Here is a 20,771-nt window from a genome sequence, read left to right on the forward strand (position 1 = left end):
GTCACTGTCTTGCCTTCTTTATAGTTGCATTGATATGTTGGGATCAGGTTAGGTCCTCAGAGATCTTGACACCTAGGAACTTAAAACTGCTTACTCTCTCCACTTCTAATCCCTCTATGAGGATTGGTATGTGTTCCTTCGCCTTAGCCTTCCTGAAGTCCACACTCAGCACTTTTGTCTTAATGACAATGAGTGCAAGGTTGTTGCTGCAACACCACTCCACTAGTTGGTATATCTCATTCCTGTATGCACTCTCGTCACCACCTGAGATTCCACCATCAATGGTTGTATTGTCAGCAAATTTATAGATGGTATTTGAGCTATGCATAGCCACACAGTCATGGGTATAGAGAGAGTAGAACAGTGGGCTAACCACACACCTGAGGTGCACCAGCGAAGAAATATTATCATCAATCCGCACCGATTGTGGTTTTCCGGTTAGGAAGTCAAGGATCCAATTGCAGAGGGAGGTACAGAGCATTAGGTTTTGTAACTTATCAATCTGTATTGTGGGAATAATAGTGTTAAATGCTGAGCTAAAGTTGATGAACAGCATCCTGACTTAGGTATTTGTATTGTCCAGGTAGTCTAAGGCAGTGTGAAGAGCCACTGAGATTGCATCTGCCATTGCCCTATTATGGCAACAGGCAAATTGCAGTGCGTCTCAGTCCTTGCTGAGGTTGATCAACCTCTCAAAGCATTTTATCACTGTAGTTGTGAGTGCTATTGGGCAAAAGTCATTAAGGCAGCTCACATTATTCTTCTTAGGCACTGGTATAATGTTGTCTTTTTGAAGCAAATGGGAACTTCCACCCACAGCAGTGAGAGGTTGAAAATGTCCTTGAATATTCCCGCCAGTTGATTAGCAATAGGGATCATAGATATGCTAAGTTTTCTGGTCTCCTTACCTTTGCAATTACTTGGGTTTTGTTCTTGACAATTTGCTGCCATCCACTTTGAAAAAGAAATTACTTGTTTGCAGAAAAGCACATTTACCTTATTTGAATCATATTGCAATAACCTATTCATTTGAGAAACTCAAAATTCAAAAACTGTCTCTATCATGTAGTAGTAGTAGTAGTAGTAGTAACAAGAAGGCAATGACTCATGTTTGTGGGATCTTGCCAGATGTCAACTGGAAAAAAAGGTTGATGAGGAATTAACCACATGCAGTAATCTTATGTAAAAATAAATATTTTTATGCACATTTAGGGTGAAGTAATGTTGATTCTATTCATCTGCATTTAACTACGCAGAGGCCTGCAGGATGTCTAAGTGAAGGCATGGTTCCTACAAATTATCAAACAACAGAACTCAAAAACTGACCTTTCACCCATCCCCCTCGCCCTTGATCATACTGGCTTATTCAGTACCTATGAATACTAATTCCACTTTCTTGCATTCAACCTTCTATGCATGGCATTTTAGGTGTTCATCTAAACACTTCAGATTCAGATTCAGTTTATTGTCATTTAGAACCCACAAATGTAATGCAGTTAAAAAATGAGACAACGTTCCTCCAGAATGATATCACAAAAGTATATGACAAAACAGACGACACCAGAAAATCCACATAACGTTTGGCAATCCCCAATCCAGAGTCCGGAGAGGCTGCTGCGTATTAATATCGCGCTACCGTCTTAGTGCGTTCCCCGGAAAGGAGCTCCAAATCCACCAGACAAACAAGACCAAAAACTAAAGCTACAAGACCTGCACAAAACCACATAGTTACAACAGTGCCAACAATAGCATAATTGATTTTAAAAAAACAGACCATGGGCACGGTAAAAATACTCCAAAGATGTTAAAGGACGATAAGTTCAAAAGAAACCACCACACAGTTTCCACAAGTCCCCAGGGTCCCAACAGACTCGCCATCCCACGCCGAGAGCAGAAGGGAATACCCCCGCAATGGACTTCCATGGCGCCGCCCGACTCAGCCTCACAGACGCAGCACACAGTGAAAGCTCCGTCGAACCCAGCCTCGCAGATGCAGCACACACCGAAAGCGACCTGACAAATCCATCGAACCTCCGAGCCGATGACCATCCCCTCTGGCATAGCTTCTCTGAGCACCATCCTCTGCCGAGTGTATTAAAATGGCCCCGTCAACGGCCATCGGCAATGCGACCCCAAGGACTGGGGGCCTGTTCTTCCCAGCAGAGTCCCAGACCTCACAGCAGCAGCAGCAACGAAGAATGTCTTCCTGGAGATTTCCCGATGTTCCTCCGTGCTCCCACATCAGTTTTCAATCGATTATGATTGTGCACGGCACCCCACTTCACAAATAACAGATAATCAGCTCCGGAGTGGCCGCTGCAAGCTGCGTCGCACCACCATCTTGAATTCACATTTAATACTTCTTAAATGTTATGAGAGTAACTTCTTCCACCATAACTTCCCTGGTGTATTCTGCATTTCAATCTGTCTTTAATGGTGGAGTGAGTAAATGTTTAAGGTGGATGGTGTTCCAATCAAATGGGCTGCTTTATCCTGAACAGTACTGAGTTTCTTCAGTGTTGTTTGAGCTGCATGCATCCAGGTATATGAAGAACATTCCATCACGCTCCTGACTTGCAGATGCCAGACAGGCTCTGGTGTGTCAGGATGTGCATCACTTATTGTACGATATCTAATCACTGATATATTCTTGAAGTCATCACCGTATTCATGTGGCTGGTCCTGCTGAATTTTTGATCAATGGTAACTTCCAGGATATTGATAAATTGGTTTTGTGAAGTTAATATTAATGAAAAACAAATACAGACTGGATGACTGGTATGCAGACGAACAACACTGTTTATCTTCAGGCATGATTCCAAACTTCTATACATACACCACTTTAATTTCCTATCCAGCGATCATGCTCCATTTTTGTTCTCATAAACCATTTCAACATTACCTAAAGTGGGTTTGAAGAAAATTGCATCACCTTACAAACCATAGACTCTGTTACAAAGAAGAACAAAGCACAATACAGCCTTCATAACATGAAGATGACCAGTTTCAAAGAGCCTCTTTGTCATCCTTTGTAAGTCACATTTTAGGCATTCAGTTTTTTTTTATCTCTGCTGGTAATTTCAGACAACAAATAGTCTGCCAGACCTACTTTATCACAGATTATATACCAATGCCTACACCACTATTTTTCATCCTATTTCATCACTTTTTCTGTTAATCACTCCTGCCATGCACCCTGTACTCTTCATTTCTTTAGATTCCGTCTGCTTCTTTCCCTGCATCTAAAACTTCATTTTATTTCTATTTTTTTCTCAGATCTCATGAGAGGTCATTGATTTGATACCTTAATATTGGTTCTCGCTCCACAGATACATTGTAACATAGTGACATCTTCTACCAATTATTGGTTATATCATAAGAAAATCAATTTTGGCCTCAACAAACATCTGGTTTTAAAATCCCAGCTGGAAGATCTACCAATTCACAGAATTTGGGTATTAATTTGAGTTTAAATCCTGGAGCAACATTAAGTACAGAACATGGCCAACTCAGTGAAAGCTTACTCAAGAGGGCAGTCCATAACTGTAGCAGCCATATAAATGGACACACTGAGACCTGCATCAAATCAACAAGATAAACCTGTGACGTGATGACACTTGCAACTCAAAAAATGAAGGCACCTTTAAAAACACCTAGCTCACTTCTTGCCTATTATAGGTGGACTTGGCATCACTACAGTAAAGCATTCTTATGTTTAATTGGCAAAACAAGAGAACATTGTGGATTAAAGCAAACTGTGAACACAGTATGATAGCAACTTTATAAAAACCAGTAATCTTTTTTCTAGCACAAACACAAGAAAATCTGCAGATGCTGGAAATTCAAACAACACACACCAAAATGCTGGTGGAACACAGCAGGCCAGGCAGCATCTATAAGGAGAAGCACTGTCGATGTTTTGGGCTGAGACTCTTCATCAGGACTTTTAATCTTTTTTTCTTTTCAGTCACAATGAGTTTGCATTCTGTACATCTTTTAAATGGTTCCAAATAAGCTGCACTTGCTGTCTTCAAAAGAAGGAATGCCTATAAGGACCACTTCACCCCAAACTAAATTTTATAAGTATGTTGCAAACATTCTCATTCCCTAAGATCAGGGAGGCCAGCCTATGTTGCAAACACCAAATGATTATTTAAATGTAATATCATTATGGAATTCCTTCATGGTAGACTGCCAAAGGACGTCCTCTATGGAGAATTTGCAACAGGCAAGAGGAACATTGGTAGACCCCAGCTTCACTTCAAGGACCTCTGCAAGCGTGACATGAAAGCCTTAAAAGTCAACAGAGTGCTGGGAGGATACAGCAGATGACCGCAACAAATGGCGAGGGACTCTTCAGCAACATCTAGAGCAAGGCGAAAGAGTGATCCTGAGTCAATGTGAGTGGAGAGCTAAACGGAGTCCACAGCGGACAGCAGACAACAATTCCATGATGCCCTACACCTGTCGCAACTGTGGCAGAGCCTGTCGTTCCAGGATCGGCCTCAATAGCCACAGTTGACGCTGCTCGACAAACCAGTGACTACAAGAGGCACAGTACCCATGGTCGACCATGACCGACGGAGGCCACATACATACATACATACATACATACATATGAAATTAAATCAACACTTTGCTTTTATGTGCAATATACAGATGGGCTGTTCATTTATCAACTAAACACTGTAGTTACACTTTAAAACTTAAAATAGTTTGCAAGTGTTATAAAGGTGCAATGTATGAATATGTACCGTAAATTCCGGACTACAGAGCGCACCTGATTAAAAGACGCACGCTCTAATTTTAGAAAGAAAATCAATTTTGTACTTGTACAGGCCGCACCGGATTTTAAGCCGCAAGTGTCCCACGTTGTAATATGAGATATTTACACAGAAAGATATTACATGTGAGGATTTTTTAACTTTTAATTAAATCCGTATGGTAACATAAACAAATACATATTGCAAATGCTTTTTTTCGAACAGTGCCTGTAACACAGCTACTTTTAAATATACATATGTATCGGTAACACACAAATTACGTTGCGTATACTTTTTTACTGAACAGTGCACGAACAACATTCCAATATCTCCTAACGACAGGTAAAAAAATATATATATACTGCAGCCTACCAGGAAAAGTTATTGATCGCCTTCTTCATCTTCCTCCTGCGCACTAAAACCATCAAAGTCCTCTTCTTCAGTGTCCGAATTGAACAACCTCAGGATCTCGTCACTCACTTCAGTCTCTTCGTTGTCGCTCTCACTTGAGCGCACGTGGTCCTCTTCATCACGCAACAGTCCAGCCTTTCGAAACCCGTTGGTGATGGTGGATGTTGTGACACGGCTCCACGCATTTAGGATCCACTGGCAGACTTGAGTTAAAGATGCTCTTCGCATGCGGCCTGTTTTGGTAAAGGATTTCTCACCGCTCGTCATCCAAGTCTCCCACTCAATGCGCAGCGCCACTTTAAATGCCCGGTTCACGCTGATGTCCAGTGGCTGCAAATACTTCGTGGTGCCCCCAGGAATCACAACTGGAATTGAGTTTGTACTCTTGATGGCAGCTTTCACTGAATCTGTTATATGGGCCCTCATGCTGTCCATAACGAGCAATGCTTTTTTTCTGTGAAAAAATCCCCCTGGTCGCTTGGCGTAGCACTCTCTCAGCCAATCCTTCATTAGACTCTCCATCATCCAACCTTTCTTATTGACTTTCACCATGATTTCTTTTGGGAATTTTTCCTTTGGCATTGTCAGCCGCTTAAAAATCACCATCGGTGGAAGCTTTAGTCCGGATGCTGTGCAACTCAGAACACAAGTAAAATGCGTTCTCTCATGGCCACTTGTTTTCAGTGTGACGGACGAGTCACCTTTTTTATTAACAGTCCGAGTGAGAGGCAGGTCAAACGTCAAAGGTACTTCATCCATATTTATGATATAATCTGGCCCGATGGAATTCTCCGCTATCTTTGTTTGAGTGAATGTGTGGAAGTTAGCAAGTTTTTCCTCGTGGTCGGGAGGGAGCTGCTGACACAGAGTCATGCGTACCCTGACGGACAGGCCTTTTCGTCTCATAAATCTAAAACACCACGATGGCTCACCTCTAAAATCTTCGATTTTCATTTTGGTGGCGATTACTTTAGCCTTCAGTCTGATCTGCACGGTGGAAACACCGCGGCCGCCTGCTCTCTGTGTGTTAACCCAGTCTTCAAGAAAGTTTTCAAGTTCGGGCCATCTGCTATGATTACCTCTGAAAGCTTTTGTCGTCTTTTTGCATTGACACAGTTCTTCACGCTGGCGTCTCCACCGTCTCACCATCGATTCATTTATGCCAAGATTATGTGCAGCAGCTCGATTTCCTTCTTCAACCGCCAGATTGATCACCTTTAACTTAAAAGCTGCATCATATGCTTTTCTTCGAGTGTTTTCCATGTTGATGAGGGTGAGTACAAATGACTGATTTACAATAATTTAATTGTGAAAGTGCGCTTGATTTATCGTACAATTTCATTGGACCTCTGTGAACTACTCATCAATTTTATTGGTCTACTGTTACGAGGCAAAATGTTTTTGGCGGCATGAAAAAAAAACATGCATTAGCCGCACCGTAGTATAGGCTGCAGTGTTCAAAGCGTGGGAAAAAAGTAGCGGCTTATAGTCTGGAATTTACGGTAATTTGTAGCCTGGGGGATAAAACACACGCAGGAGAACAAATACTTTTTCGGGTCTTAAATTCCTTTATCTGTTTTAGATGTTTTATTGCAGAAAGAGGGTATCAAAATAAAATTTAAAAACCGTTCCCGCTATTACAATCTCAATTTAAATTTGGAACACACCCTTGTCACGTATGCAGTATGAAAATAACTAAAACAAAGTATACAAAACCAATACAGTAGTAGCAATTATTTGGCACACATGTGCTTAACTTCCAAACACATATAGGCTAGACCTTGAAATTAGTTCTCCTCGCTCCAGCCAGTAGGCTGATTAAGGAACTTCGCAATCACACAATCCAGCGCTGATCAATATACTCACAAAAATCTTTTCTCCCCAAACCTGGGAAAAACATTCGTACATCGTCCTTTCTGGAACATGGCAACTCTTCGTTCTACTCCACCCATGTAAAATGACATCACCATTTTCTCTTAAAGGCACAGGCAGCTATTTTAGCATTTCCAAGATAAGTGCACGTTAACAATTAAAAATGATATTCAAAAACACAGTGCCAAGGGAGCATGGTCTTGCTAACAGAGCTCTGGAATTGTAAAAACAGCTGGACTTCAGGCATGTACGCTTGTCTCATTTTTCCACATCAATTATTTTCTCCCTGCCGATGTCCTTCATCTCTTTGAGATACATAGGCTTCTTAACTTTTCATATCGACTCATCTGTCCCTACACATCCACATCAGGCAAAGCTCCCAACAGTTCCCACTGTTGTTTGTTGACATGGTATGTTGACAGTAGACGGGTGGAAGTGAGTAAGCACTGTATAATACATTATTTTCCTGATTTTAAGGAACTTAAAATACAGGAGATTCAAATAACTGTGATTTTCCCAATATTAAACATATACCAATTTCACAAGTATCTGGTTTACATAAAGACAATATTAACTTGTAGAGCAGCAATTTCCTTTGTCCAAATATCTGAATTGTACAGTACCTTGTTATAATTAGAAATGATTTCAGCCCGTTCTTCTGCAATTAATGCCTCCAAATCTTTCTTCATGTCAAAAGCTGTAAAGAAATTAACAACTCTTAGCAACTTGCATGCTTATCAATATGCAACATACTTATTATAGTTCTTTCATTTGTCATAGAGAAATCATTTAAATGGACAGATCAAATGTACACTAACCTCAAAGTTTTAGATTATTTCTGTTATGGGGAAAGAGTGCCGTGTAAAAGTATTCAGCCCCTCAAACCTTTGTTCACATAAATGAGTATTAAACCAGGGATTGCTCAATTTAACTAAGAAGTTTTATTTGGGAATCACATGTTCCCAAATAAAGCATGAAAAACTAGGAATTCAACATTCAGCAGTTCAAAAGTATTCATTGCCCCTTGTTCAGTACTTAGTAGAAGCACCTCTCACAGCTTTACAGCCAGTAGGCTTTTTGGATATGTCTCTATTAGCTTTGCACAACATGATGGAGCAAGATTTACTCATTCCTCCTTGTTGGAGCATTGCATGTTTGAGGAGAAATTGCCAGGACTCTGACTAGGCTACTCAAGGACATAATCTTCTTCATTTGAAGCCACTCCATTATTGCTCTGGCAGTGTGCTTCGGGTCGTTGTTCTGATGAGAGATGAACTTTCTCCGCAAGTTATGCTTTCTGGCAGAGGGTGGCAGGTTTTTATCCAGGATCTCTTGGTATTAAGCAGCATCCATCTTCCCATCAATCCTGACTGAATTTGCAGTCCCCATCTCCACCACACTTTACAGTTAGGATTGTGTAACCTAGCTGATGCATAGTATTAGATTTATGCCACAAATACTGTTTAGTATTGAGGGCAAAAGGTTCCACAAGACCTTCTTCCACATCTTTATAGTATCCTCTAAGTGATGCTTTGCAATGCCTTTACAGGCAAGGATATGCATTTTTTTAAACAAGGGCTGCTTCCTTCCCACTCTTCCATAAATACCCTTTTTGTGCAAGGCCTTAAAGATTGCGTAGCCATGAACTTCATCTCTAGTTACAGACACTAACTTCTGCAGCTCACTCAGTGACTATTGGTGTCACAGTAGCCTCTCTTACAGGTACCATAGTTCTCCTGTGACCAAGTTTAGAGGGGCAGCTTGACCTAGTCAGCATGGCTGTGGTTTCATTTTGTTTTCCCACATTCAAAATGAACTACACTGAGCTCCAAGCTATGTTCAATGCTTTTGAAATGGATTTATACCCTTTCCCAGATCTGTGCTCTTCTATTATCTTTTCCCTGACTTGTCTTGAATGCTCTTTTGTCTTCAATTTGGTTTGAATTGTTGAAAATCTACTATACTGTTAAGAGAGAGGGGATATATATTCTATGAGACCATGGATTTGCACCTTGGAAGGTTTCCAGGGCGTAGGCCTGGGCAGGGTTATATGGGAGACTGGCTGTTGCCCATGCTGCAAGCCTACCCCTCTCCACGCCACCGATGTTGTCCAAGGAAAGGGCACTAGGACCCAAACAGCTTGGCACCGGTGTTGTTGCAGAGCAATGTGTTGTTAAGTGTCTTGCTCAAGGACACAACACTGAGGCTCGAACTAGTGACCTTCAGATCACTAGACCGATGCCTTGTCCACTAGGCCACGTGCCAACACAGGTTATCCACCAATTTTCGACATCAACAAATTGGGTGAGTTGGTAAGGTAATACATTGCACCTGAGAAAGGTTAGGATAGTAATTACAAAGGGGATGAATACATTTTCAGCCTCACAATTTTTGACAGGTTTTGGATTTTTTTCTTTTGATTTCATATGATGCAGAATGTTTTGTAGATTAGCTTAAAAATCCTACTTCAATATATTTTAAATTTAGAAAATGAGACAATAAAATGTGAAAATAATTGTGGGGCTGAGTACTTTTACAAGGTACTGTATTATTCCCCAATGCAATGTACTTCAAAGGAGTCTTTAAAATACAATATTAACTGCAAACAATGGACAATGACATAACCTTTAAATTATCAATGTTATCATAGCAAACTACTTGGTAAGGATTCTGCATTAATTATTTAAATTATTACAATGATTTTGATTATTTGGCGTTCTGTATTATTTTGCGGTACACAGATACCAATAAGCAATGAAATAGATGCCCACAAAAAGCGTAAACTTTTTTGAAAGATGTAATAATATTATAATCATGGTAAGCACAAGTGCTGCTTTTGCCTTAATACATAACATACTCCAACATTACTTTCATATTTTTTAAATGTTACTGATATATCTTTCCAAAAATTTTCAAGGCTCAGACATGTCCAAAACATATGAATTAGTGTGGCCACTCCATTAGTACATATATCACAGTAGGGGGAAATATCTGTGTAGAAATGAGACAGCTTGTCTTTAGACATATGAACTCTATGTACCACTTTGAATTGTAATAAAGAATGATGAGCACATAATGATGAAGAATTAATCAATTTTAAAATAATCTTCCAGTGCTCTTCAGATATGAGAATCTGTAAAAGAGGCCTTTTTTCAGTCCCAACAGCAGTCCATAAATGTGAGATATTGAACCATTGTCAAAGGGTTTCAGATTAAAAATTGTATCTATTATATTCTTATCTGGGCTTGTAGGAAATGTATTTAGTTGGGATCTAAAAAAATCACTAATCTGTAAATATTGAAAAAAGCGAGTACCATATTGGATTTGGAAAGATGTATTTCAAACTTTTTCTGTACTCTTCAATGTTAGTTTTAAGCCCAATGTTTAAGTGTTTAAGCCCAAACACTGCCAGGTTTGGTATTGTTGAGGATAGTATTACAAAACTGAAGCCATCTAACTTGCGGGTATTGGCTTTCATGTCTCTTATGGCCAAGAGGGCAATCTTGCTCAAGTAGAAGGAGGCTGCCCCGCCCACTCATGTTCAATGACTATCTTAAATTATGTTGTGCCTTGACCTAGAGCAGATTCGTTGTTCGATTTCAGATGCTAAACATGATTTTCTAATGTTATGGGGACTCTTTCTGAGTTACTTCCATAATCCTTGACCTGTTATTAAAGTATGGTTCTGAGCCATCATTGTTATAATATTATACAGTAAGGTTTTTTTTCTCTTTTCTTTTTCACCAACCAGCTCATTTTGGTAGTGGGGGTAGATATTTTTTAAATAAAATACAATCATTCTACTTTATTTCATTTCATAATTCAATCTTTCTACAAGATTGATTCGGAATATGGGATACTGTGATCATATTACTGTGATTTAAATGTAATGTAATTTGTATTACTTTTATCATTATGAACTTTGTATTTATATCCATGCAATTTATATAATATTAATTAAAATATTGAAAGAGAAAATATTACCTATGAGACAGAACCATCAATAGTTACATAAAATTCATCACCATAGTAATTTCATCAATTTGTTTTGGGCTTTCTAATAAAATCCTTTACAAATACCTTTTCTGTCCCCCTCTCATTTTATTCAATTCCATTCTGTTGCAGACTATGTTAGACACATCATTTATGTAGGCCCACTTATTTCATCTGTTATGATTTTGGTCACTTTTCATATAAACTAGCTCATTTTCAGATTCAATTCCTTTTAAAAAGATACTTTGTGGCCCATTCATACCACATACTTGAGCCATGAATCATTTATAGACCAGTCTGACTTCTTTCAGGCCTTTAACAGTCTGTAATTGAGCAGAGCAGCAGTCTGATGCATCTACATCAAAATATCTGTGTCTCCTGAGGAAACAATTTAATCATTGTTCTTGACCAGGATCTGAATTCTGTGAGCTATTGAAACAGAACACTACCAGCACCAAATCCACACTGCCAAGTTGTGCTCAGTTGCACTACCAAGTCTATTAATATGTATCATATATTACTAATCAGCCAGTTTCTACTCCAAAAGTTTGCAGGTTTCTTTCAAGTTCTTTCAATAAACTGTTTTTGAGCAAACTGGTTTGGAAGATGAATTGTCATTTGGAGAATGTGTGTTCAAGTGCAATTTTAAATCTTAATATGTATTCTGGGTTAATTAGTGTACTAACAGGGGAATTGGAGGTCTCATCTTCTGCTAATTTAGGTGGCCGAATCTCAGACAAAATTAATTACTCAACCCAATTCAATGAAGTGATCACCTTGCTATTCATTCTTTTATTATCTGAGAAGTTCGTGGCTTTGAAGGGATCTCACTAACAGTGAGATCCCCTCAAAAGTAGCCCACTGAAAATACAATTCTTTGGATTGTACTGAGGACATAAATTAATACTGTCTAGAAATGTCCTTCCCAATACTGGCAGCACATGACATTTTGCATTAAAATTAAATTCTGTTATGGTATTTTGAAAGCAGAGGAAAGATATATTGTCACTATGTACTCTTTCTTCTTCAATGGTTCCTCAGAATGGAGGATGACATGTTTTCTCTCTGGTTTTGTGAGTCTTTGTGTTACCGAACAGGAGGAAATTAATCAGCAATCATAAACACAAGTTTTGGATTTTGGCTTATATTGCCATACATTTTAATCCCTGTTAAGTGCATCATAAAGAGAATATGATTCTGCCAGTGATACCCCTGTACCAAGTTCTTGAACTCTAATGTCTTTGGACTGACTTGAATCAATTCCTATGACCTAATTCTAGAGTAATATATTCAGCAATAGCTAGCATTGAATTAGTCAGTTATGAATAGCTGCAACACTAGCTACTTAAAAGCCAAAAAGAAACATGCAGTACAGTTCATATAGAGAGCTGTGCTCCACAGAACCCTCTTCCCACCTTTACATATCTACTTTGATAGCATGACCTCATATTCCCTTCACCTTAAAATTCTTATCCACCTTTCTCTTAATTTACACTTGCATTAATGATTCAACACACCAACTAGTTTCATATTCTAATACTAACTAGGTTGAAGTGTTTCAAGTTAGCTTAGTGCATTGTACTCTCAAAAGCTGTTAAGCTGAACTTTCATAGATTGTACTTCATAACCATAAGACTATAAGACCATGACATAACTGGTCCTGACATCCAATGCCAATTGGATGTGTTTACTTTATATAAGTATTTATTAAAGGTTAAAATGCCTTCAAAATGAACCTGATTTCATGGCATTCAGCATTGAATCAACTTGTTTTGAAAGATCATGTTTTTGTTTTTATATTAAAAATCTCACAAATTTAACCATTTGGGATTCTGAACTCACAGCAAAAAGGCTGGGATTAATTTGTGAGATTAATTTGCAGGAATGGGCCTGCTGCCCAGAGTTACTATATGTAACCTCCCATTTGCTTGGTTTACCTGAGGTGGATGATGGACAACCTAATGTACATCACTGGCATAGCCATGGGCAATCAATAACAAAGACCCATTCCTGACAGAAGACAAAGATGAGGGCACAGTTTTGTCTTCTGTCAAAGATGGCAATAACTTTAAATGTCTCTGACCTTCAGAGACTTTTACAAATTATTAAAGTTAAAATAACTAATGGGAAAGTTAGAACGATAAAAATATTTAAAATAAAATTCATGTAAACACACAAAAGTACTTAGAAATTATTATAAACATTAAGGTAATGCAAAATAATTGAAAAACAACTTAGCTTACTTAAATCTGCCTAATTCTTAGGTCCTGAATCTCATTGAAATAAATGGGGTTTCTGATCCTGCAGTAAAATTTATCTATCATGTGCTCACCATTGGATCCTAGTGGGAGATTTGTTTGTAAGCCCTGGACATGCTGCATATACTGCATGTACAAGCTCAGTACTTAGTTCAGAATGACTGTCTAAATACCAATAGATCTGAACCACAACAATGTAGGAGCCCAATATTTTTAAATATCTGAGCTTTTACCTCATACTTACTCTTCATTTCTTCTATTGATACTCCACATGTTGCATAATTAATTTTCTTGACACGGCCAGAATCTTTAGTGCTAAATATGTTCAGAGTTAAATAAGTGCTAAAAATTAAAAGATAAAGATATGTATTTCTCACCCTTACTGTAATAAACTAAATACACAGTAAAGAAAGAAATGTGTTTTCATAATTCAAGATTCTAAAAAAATGTGAGGAAGTTTTCAAGACTATACATAAAGTCCAAAAGAGGTTTAATTCAGTTCTGAAATAGTGCTTCAATTAAAATTGAAAGGTGTAGTGTATGAGAATGTGGCAGAATGCCATCCAATTTTTTGCCCAATTAAAACAAAGACACCTCTGCCCCTCTGACCCTCAAAACAGGAGCCCCTCAGGGCTGTGTCCTAAGCCCCCTTATTTACTCTCGGCACACCCATGTCACTATCCACAGCTCCAATCTGCTAATTAAATTTGCTGACGATATGACATTGATTGGCCTTATCTCAAATAATAACGAGGAAGAAGTCATCACCTTGACATAGTGTGTCAAGATGACAACCTCTCCATCAATGTCACAAAAACAAAGGAGCTGGTTGTGGACTACAGGAGGAATGGAGACAGGCTGACTCCTATTAATACCAATGGATCTCCAGTTGAGACGGTGAACAGCTTTAAGTTCCTCAGCATATTCATCACTGAGAATCTCACGTAGTCTGTACATACTGGCTGTGTGTCTTTTATCTCAGAGAGTTGAAGCTTGACATGAGTCCCCGTATGCTATGGACTTTCTACAACTGCCTGGTATGGGAACTGTACTTCCTTCAATTGCAAGACTCTGCAGAGGGTGGTGCAGGCAGCCCAGCACATCTGTAGATGTGAACTTCCCATGATTCAGGACATTTATCGAGACAGGTGCGCAAAAAGGACCCGAAGGATCACTGGGGATTTGAGTCACCCGAACCACAAACTGTTCAAGCTGCTACCATCCAGGATTTTAAAACCTCATGTATGTGAAGGATGTAAGAAATAAAGGCAATTCAATGATTAGTTCAGGAGTGCATGGAGCAAAATCCAAGCAAGATTTTAAGGTAAGAAAACATTGCAACTGCATTTTCTAATTAAACAGGAGTTCAGTGGAATTTAACAAAAATTAAACTGTAAAATAAAAATGAATGTTAGTTTCCAATGACATTCTGTCATACATTTGCTGTACCCTGGGTAGAAAAGCTCTTTGTACCAACAAACAGTGGAATAGGAAAGGGGATGAGTTTTTTTCTTTCTCTTATTTATTTGGAGATACAATATGTTAACAGGCCCTTCCAGCCCAAAGATCCCACGCTGCCCATTACATATGTGACCAATTAACATACTAATCTATGCATCTTTGGAAAGCGGAAACTGGAGCACTCAGAGGAAACCCACACTATTACTGTCAGAACATACAAAGTCCCTACAGTGGTGGAGTTGAACTGATGTTACTGGTATTGCAACAGTGTTGCGTTAACTACTACAGTACTGTGTGATCTTTCCCCTCTCACCCTCAGAATCAGGGCCATGAAGTCCTTGGGAGAGCTGGAATTATCAGACAGTAATCTATATTTGTTTTCTTCAAAGAATACCATATTGTGAACACTAAATGAAACACATTAATTTGGAAGTACATGTGAATTTCTACTTCACTTGGAAGTACTGTTTGAGTTGCTGAATAGTGTGTAGGAAAAAGTAAAAGGTCAGGGGTTGCTTCTCCTGTGATTGTATAGAAGGGTGCCTTGATAAAGGATCTGATTTTTAAAGTAAATGGTTGGATTACTTTGAAGTAACACCTCCAATCAATCGAGAAAGGTGATCTTGAGCTTCTAATTGCCTGTCACTTTAATTCTTTATCCCAATCCCATTATGATTTCTCTGTTCTTGGCCTTCTACACTGTCTATTGAAGCCTAATATACACTTGACGAACAGCACCTCATCTATCTTCTAGGAAACTTGCAGGCCTTAGGACTCAACAGTGAACTGAACAATTTCACACTCACATCCTGATGTATTCCCCCTCTCTTCAGGCAGTACCAACAGTATTTATGTCATCTTGATAATCTTGGTCTCCATCCTACAACAGTAATTCCCTTCTGTCTTGCCACCATTTCCTGGAATTTGAAACCAGCTCATGTTCTCACTTTTCCCAATTCTGATGAAAGGTTATTGACTTGAAATGTTCTTGAGTACAGAGCATAGAGCAATATAGCATGGATACAGGCCCTTCAGCCCAACCAGTCCATGGTGTCCACCAACCTAGTCGCAATTTGCTCAGTTTGGACCATATCCCTAAGCCTTACAACCCTATCCCCATGTATTTGGCCAAGTGCCTCTTAACTGATATTATTTTTATCTGCCTCAACCACTTTCTCTGGCAGCTTGTTCCATATATTCACCACCTTCTGCTTGATAAAAGTTACCCCTTAATATTCTTTCCCATCTCACACTAAAATTATGCCCCCTAGTTTTGGACTCCTTTCCTCTGGGGCAAAGATTGTTATCATCCACTTTATCTATGACTCATAACTTTAAACATTTCTATAAGGTCACCCCACATTCTTCTATTTTCCAAGGAATAAAAATCTACCTGGCCAACCTATCCCTATAACTCAAGCCCTTTAGTCCTTGCAACATCCTTATAAACCTTCTTTGCATTCTTTCCAGTCTAACCATGTATTTGCTACAATAGGGTGACCAAAACAGTACACAGTACTCCAAGTACAGTCTCACCAACTACCTAATACAATTGCATCACAATGTCCCAACTATTACTTCTGCTGTGACAGGTGAAGGCCAGTATGCTTAAAACCTTTTTATTTTTCACTATCCTGTCTACCTGTGATGCTGCTTTCAACATATTATTTATTTGTGTCCCTATATGCCTGTATTCCATTACACTCCCTAATGCCCTACCATTCATAGTACTTCTTATGCTGGTTTAACTTTCCAAATGTGATGGCTCCATAGCCATCTTAAGCTGAGAACTCCAAAGATTTGTTAGGACCTGACTGAAGATATTTCATATTTTTAGCACCCACTGTGTTCTACACATTGTGATTTTTCTCCTCCTCTCCATCCTTGTTCATCTACTTATATTTATATCTCCTTTGGACAGACCAGTTGTGATTAACAAGCATTCCTCTCAGAGAGTACGAACAGCATTTGTGTCATCTTCATCATTTTGGTGTCCATACCACCACAATCATTCCTTAGGTGGGTGTAGGCTTAATCTGTCTTCACATAATCAACCTCCCATCCCAGGACTTAAACCTGCGGAGAAGATCCTGAGAGGCAGAAATTATAATCATTTGGAGAGGTATAGTATGATTAGGAATAGTCAGCATAGCTTTGTCAAGGGCAGATTGTGCCTTACAAGCCTGATTGAATTTTTTGAGGATGTGACTAAACACGTCGATGAAGGAAGGGCAGTAGATATAGTGTATATGGATTTCAGCAAGGCATTTGATAAGGTACCCCATGCACAGCTTACTGAGAAAGTAAAGAGGCATGGGATCCAGGGGACATTGCTTTGTGGATCCAGAACTGGCTTGCCCACAGAAGGCAATGAGTGGTTGTAGACGGGTTATATTCTGCATGTTGGTTGGTGACCAGTGGGTGTGCCTCAGGGATCTGTTTTGGGACCCTTACTCTTCATGATTTTTATAAATGACCTGGATGAGGAAGTGGAAGGATGGGTTAGTAAGCTTGCTGATGACACAAAGGTTGGAGGAGTTATGGATAGTGTGGAGGGCTGTCAGAGGTTTCAGCAGGACATTGATAGGATGCAAACCTGGGCTGAGAAGTGGCAGATAGAGTTCAACCCAGGTAAGTGTGAAGTGGTTCATTTTGGTAGATCAAATATGATGGCAGAATATAGTATTAATGGTAAGACACATGGCAGTGTGGAGGATCGGGGGATCTTGGGGTCCGAGTCCATAGGACGCTCAAAGGAGCTGCGCAGTTTGACTATGTGGTTAAGAAGGCGTATGGTGTATTGGCCTTCATCAATCGTAGAATTGAATTTAGGAGCCGAGAGATAATATTGCAGATATATAGGACTCTGGTCAGACTGCACTTGGAGTACTGTGCTCAGTTCTGGTCGCCTCACTACAGGAAGGATGAGGAAGTCATAGAAAAGGTGCAGAAGAGATCTACAAGGATGTTGCCTGGATTGGGAAGCATGCCTTATGAGAATAGGTTGAGTGAACTTGGCCTTTTCTCCTTGGAGCGACGGAGGATGAGAGGTGACCTGATAAGAGGTATATAAGATGATGAGAGGCATTGATCGTGTGGATAGTATTGAGAAATATACCTGATATAATCATTATATATACCTGAACTATAATCACTATGTATTAGCTATTTACTATACTATGTAATCACTTCTAGGTACCGAATATTAATATGTATTATTTTACTAGGCACATTTTGTTATGTGTTGTTTTCACTAGATACTTTGTACTCTCTTAGCTGCATATTATGGCACTTACAGTACACCTGCTTGTTTTGCAACACCATTAGCTGCGATGTATCCCATGTGTTACACTCAGCCTTTGTTTAGTACGAGATAACGGTGGCGGACAGGATGCTGCGAGCAGGAATGTACTGTGAGGGAGGTTGTCTCAAAAACATAATCTTGGCCACGAATAAGGCCCCAATGCGAACGGGTGAAAAACAATGGTGACGTACCGCGGGCTAGGCAAGAGCGATTAATTAATTCCTATATAGATGATATGCAACTAAAAATTGATTGGGTATGCTGATAAAACCGAAATGTAACTGAGATAAGAAATTACTATAAAGAATGCTGTACACCGGAGCTCGGTGGGCTTTCGGTGACAAGTTCATTGATTGCCTCAGCCTTTGTTTGCAAATAAAGGTTTAATTTTCTTGAAGAATTGTCTGTGTCTCCAAGTCATTTCAAGTAACCACGACAAAATTGGCGACCACGAGCAGGGTCGGAAAGAGACCCGCGGAAAAGATTCGGCGGGTTGAGGCCACTTCCCGGTCCCTCGGGAGCCCTTACAGAGCTAACAGAATTACGGGTGCACCCAGAAAAAGATAAGCGCTTTTTGCGACAACTTGGATTAAAATTCTGTTGGTTTTGGGGGTCTCGGGGACTCAGAAGTGTGTAGCAACTGCCGAAGGGTCTCTCCGATCCAAAGAATCTGGCAGAATTGAGGGTTAACAGAGGAGGCTCAGAGGATTGATCAAGAACACTGCAGTGAGGGTAAGTACAAATAAGTTAATAATAAGTTAAGTTAAGAAAAATTCCACGTGGTGTTGGTAAATCCCTGTGGATACCGCTTCGCACAGAGCGAAGGGCTGCATGGGCAGAGTAAGGAAAATTGAGTAAATCCCTGTGAATACCGCTTCGCACAGAGCGAAGGGCTGCACGGGCAGGGTAAGGAAAAGTAGAGTAAATCCCTGTGGATACCGCTTCGCACAGAGCGAAGGGCTGCACGGGCAGGGTAAGGAAAAGTAGAGTAAATCCCTGTGGATACCGCTTCGCACAGTGCGAAGGGCTGAATGGGCAGGGTAAGGAAAAATAGAATAGAATTAGAGTAGAAAATCCTCGTGGATACCACCTTAAGAGATAAGGGTCTGAACAGACGAGGTGCAAAGAGCAAGTTCTGTGGGTACCGCTCTGAATAGAGGTCTGCATGGGCAGAACAGAATAGACTAGGCATAGTATTAGAGTAAATAATATTATCCAGTAAACAAACTGTGAATCTCTGAAATACCTTAAAAAGAGAGAATAACATGACAGGTGAAGGAACGGCAGTAGAGATTCTGAGCAAAAAATTCCCATTAATTAAATGTGAGATCACAAAAACTTCAGAAAAATGGGAAAAAAGAACCAAAAACCTGGTCACAAAGTGGCCAAGAGAAGGAACGTTTGATGTAAGTTTGTGCGAAGAAATGGAGGGACTAATTAAAAAATTACAAACCAAAAGATAAATCTAAGAAAAGAGGGCAAAAAAGAGAACGAGAAATGGAAGTGCTAAAACTCTTCAGAAGGGAGAAAGGCTGAGGAGGACAGGTAGAATATTGATTACAAACAAGGAAGACACTAAGGTGCTGGAAAAACAGCCTGTTAGAGAGAGGGGAGGGTACGGTGAGAAGCTGGCTTCAGCTCCGTACCCGGATGCGAAAGAAACAGAAAAATCCCCTCCCTATAGTGAGGAAGGAAGCTTGATTACATGGAACGGGGAGAAGGAGATGCTGCCACTGCTGGTAAAGGGATCAGGACAAGTACAGTATATCCCTTGGGGATCCCAGGACCTGGAAGGGCTGAAAAATACTCTGCCTAGTCTGCACGAGGGGGCAGGAAAGTGGATTAGAGCCTTTGAAGAGGAAACAATGGGACGATTGTTGGCTATGGGAGATTTGAAGGCACTGCTGATAAGATTGATGTGAACTTCCAAGTTGAAAGAACTGATGGAAATGGCTGGCTTACAGAATGTAGACAGTCCACAGACTGATGGGGCCAATTTTGATCCAGTGAGACAGAGGGTATGGCAGGCCCTCAGGAAGCTTTATCCACCCAGAGTAGACCCCAAAGCCTTAAAGGGGGAACTACTGGGAGACACTGAAAACCCAGCAGCCTATGTAGAAAACCAGTTGAAAAGTTGGAGACTGGAGACTGAGCAAGAGGTGGAAAATAACTTGTTTCTGAACTCACTGTTCCGACAGAGCATTTTGGATGCAATGCCTCCGCAGGTCAAGTCTAAATTGGAGGATGTGGCAGCAGTGGTCCCGAATCCACACACACTGCTGACTAATATCCCACCAGAAGCAAGCTACTTTTCAGTAATTGATTTGTGTTCGGCTTTCTTCAGCATTCCCCTAGCCGAACAGTGTCAGTATTTGTTTGCATTTACATACAGAGGCAACCAGTACACCTACACTAGAATGCCACAAGGATTTAAGCATTCACCACATGTTTTTAAAAAAGTATTGAAGGAAGATTTGGATGGCATTTTGCTGGAAAGTACACTGATACAGTATGTGGATGATTTGTTGATTTGCTCTGTAAGTGAAGAGCAGTGTGAACGGGATACTGTGATACTTTTAGAGAAACTGGAGTATGGAGGGCATAAAGTATCTAAGAAAAAGCTGCAATTTTGTAAGCAGCAGGTGGAATATTTAGGAAGGATGGTATCTAAAGGCGTAAAGGCAGTAGCGCTGAGTCAGATTGAGGCGA

At 39.9% G+C, this 20,771-nt stretch overlaps 1 protein-coding gene across 2 annotated transcripts in view; it reads right to left on the bottom strand.

Annotated features, from left to right (window-relative positions):
- Window positions 1–20,771, bottom strand: part of LOC140729619 (uncharacterized) — a 207,573-nt gene that overhangs the window by 128,275 nt on the left and 58,527 nt on the right. For both annotated transcript variants that reach the window (XR_012099371.1, XM_073049583.1), the window contains one exon: window positions 7,670–7,743. Coding sequence is in view for 1 of the 2 variants with exons in the window: in XM_073049583.1 (XP_072905684.1) it covers window positions 7,670–7,735 (66 nt within the window). In the remaining variant the exon portion in view is untranslated. The remainder of the gene's footprint in view (window positions 1–7,669; window positions 7,744–20,771) is intronic.

The sequence above is a fragment of the Hemitrygon akajei genome, chromosome 6, assembly GCF_048418815.1.
Source record: "Hemitrygon akajei chromosome 6, sHemAka1.3, whole genome shotgun sequence".
Taxonomy (NCBI): Eukaryota; Metazoa; Chordata; class Chondrichthyes; order Myliobatiformes; family Dasyatidae; genus Hemitrygon; species Hemitrygon akajei.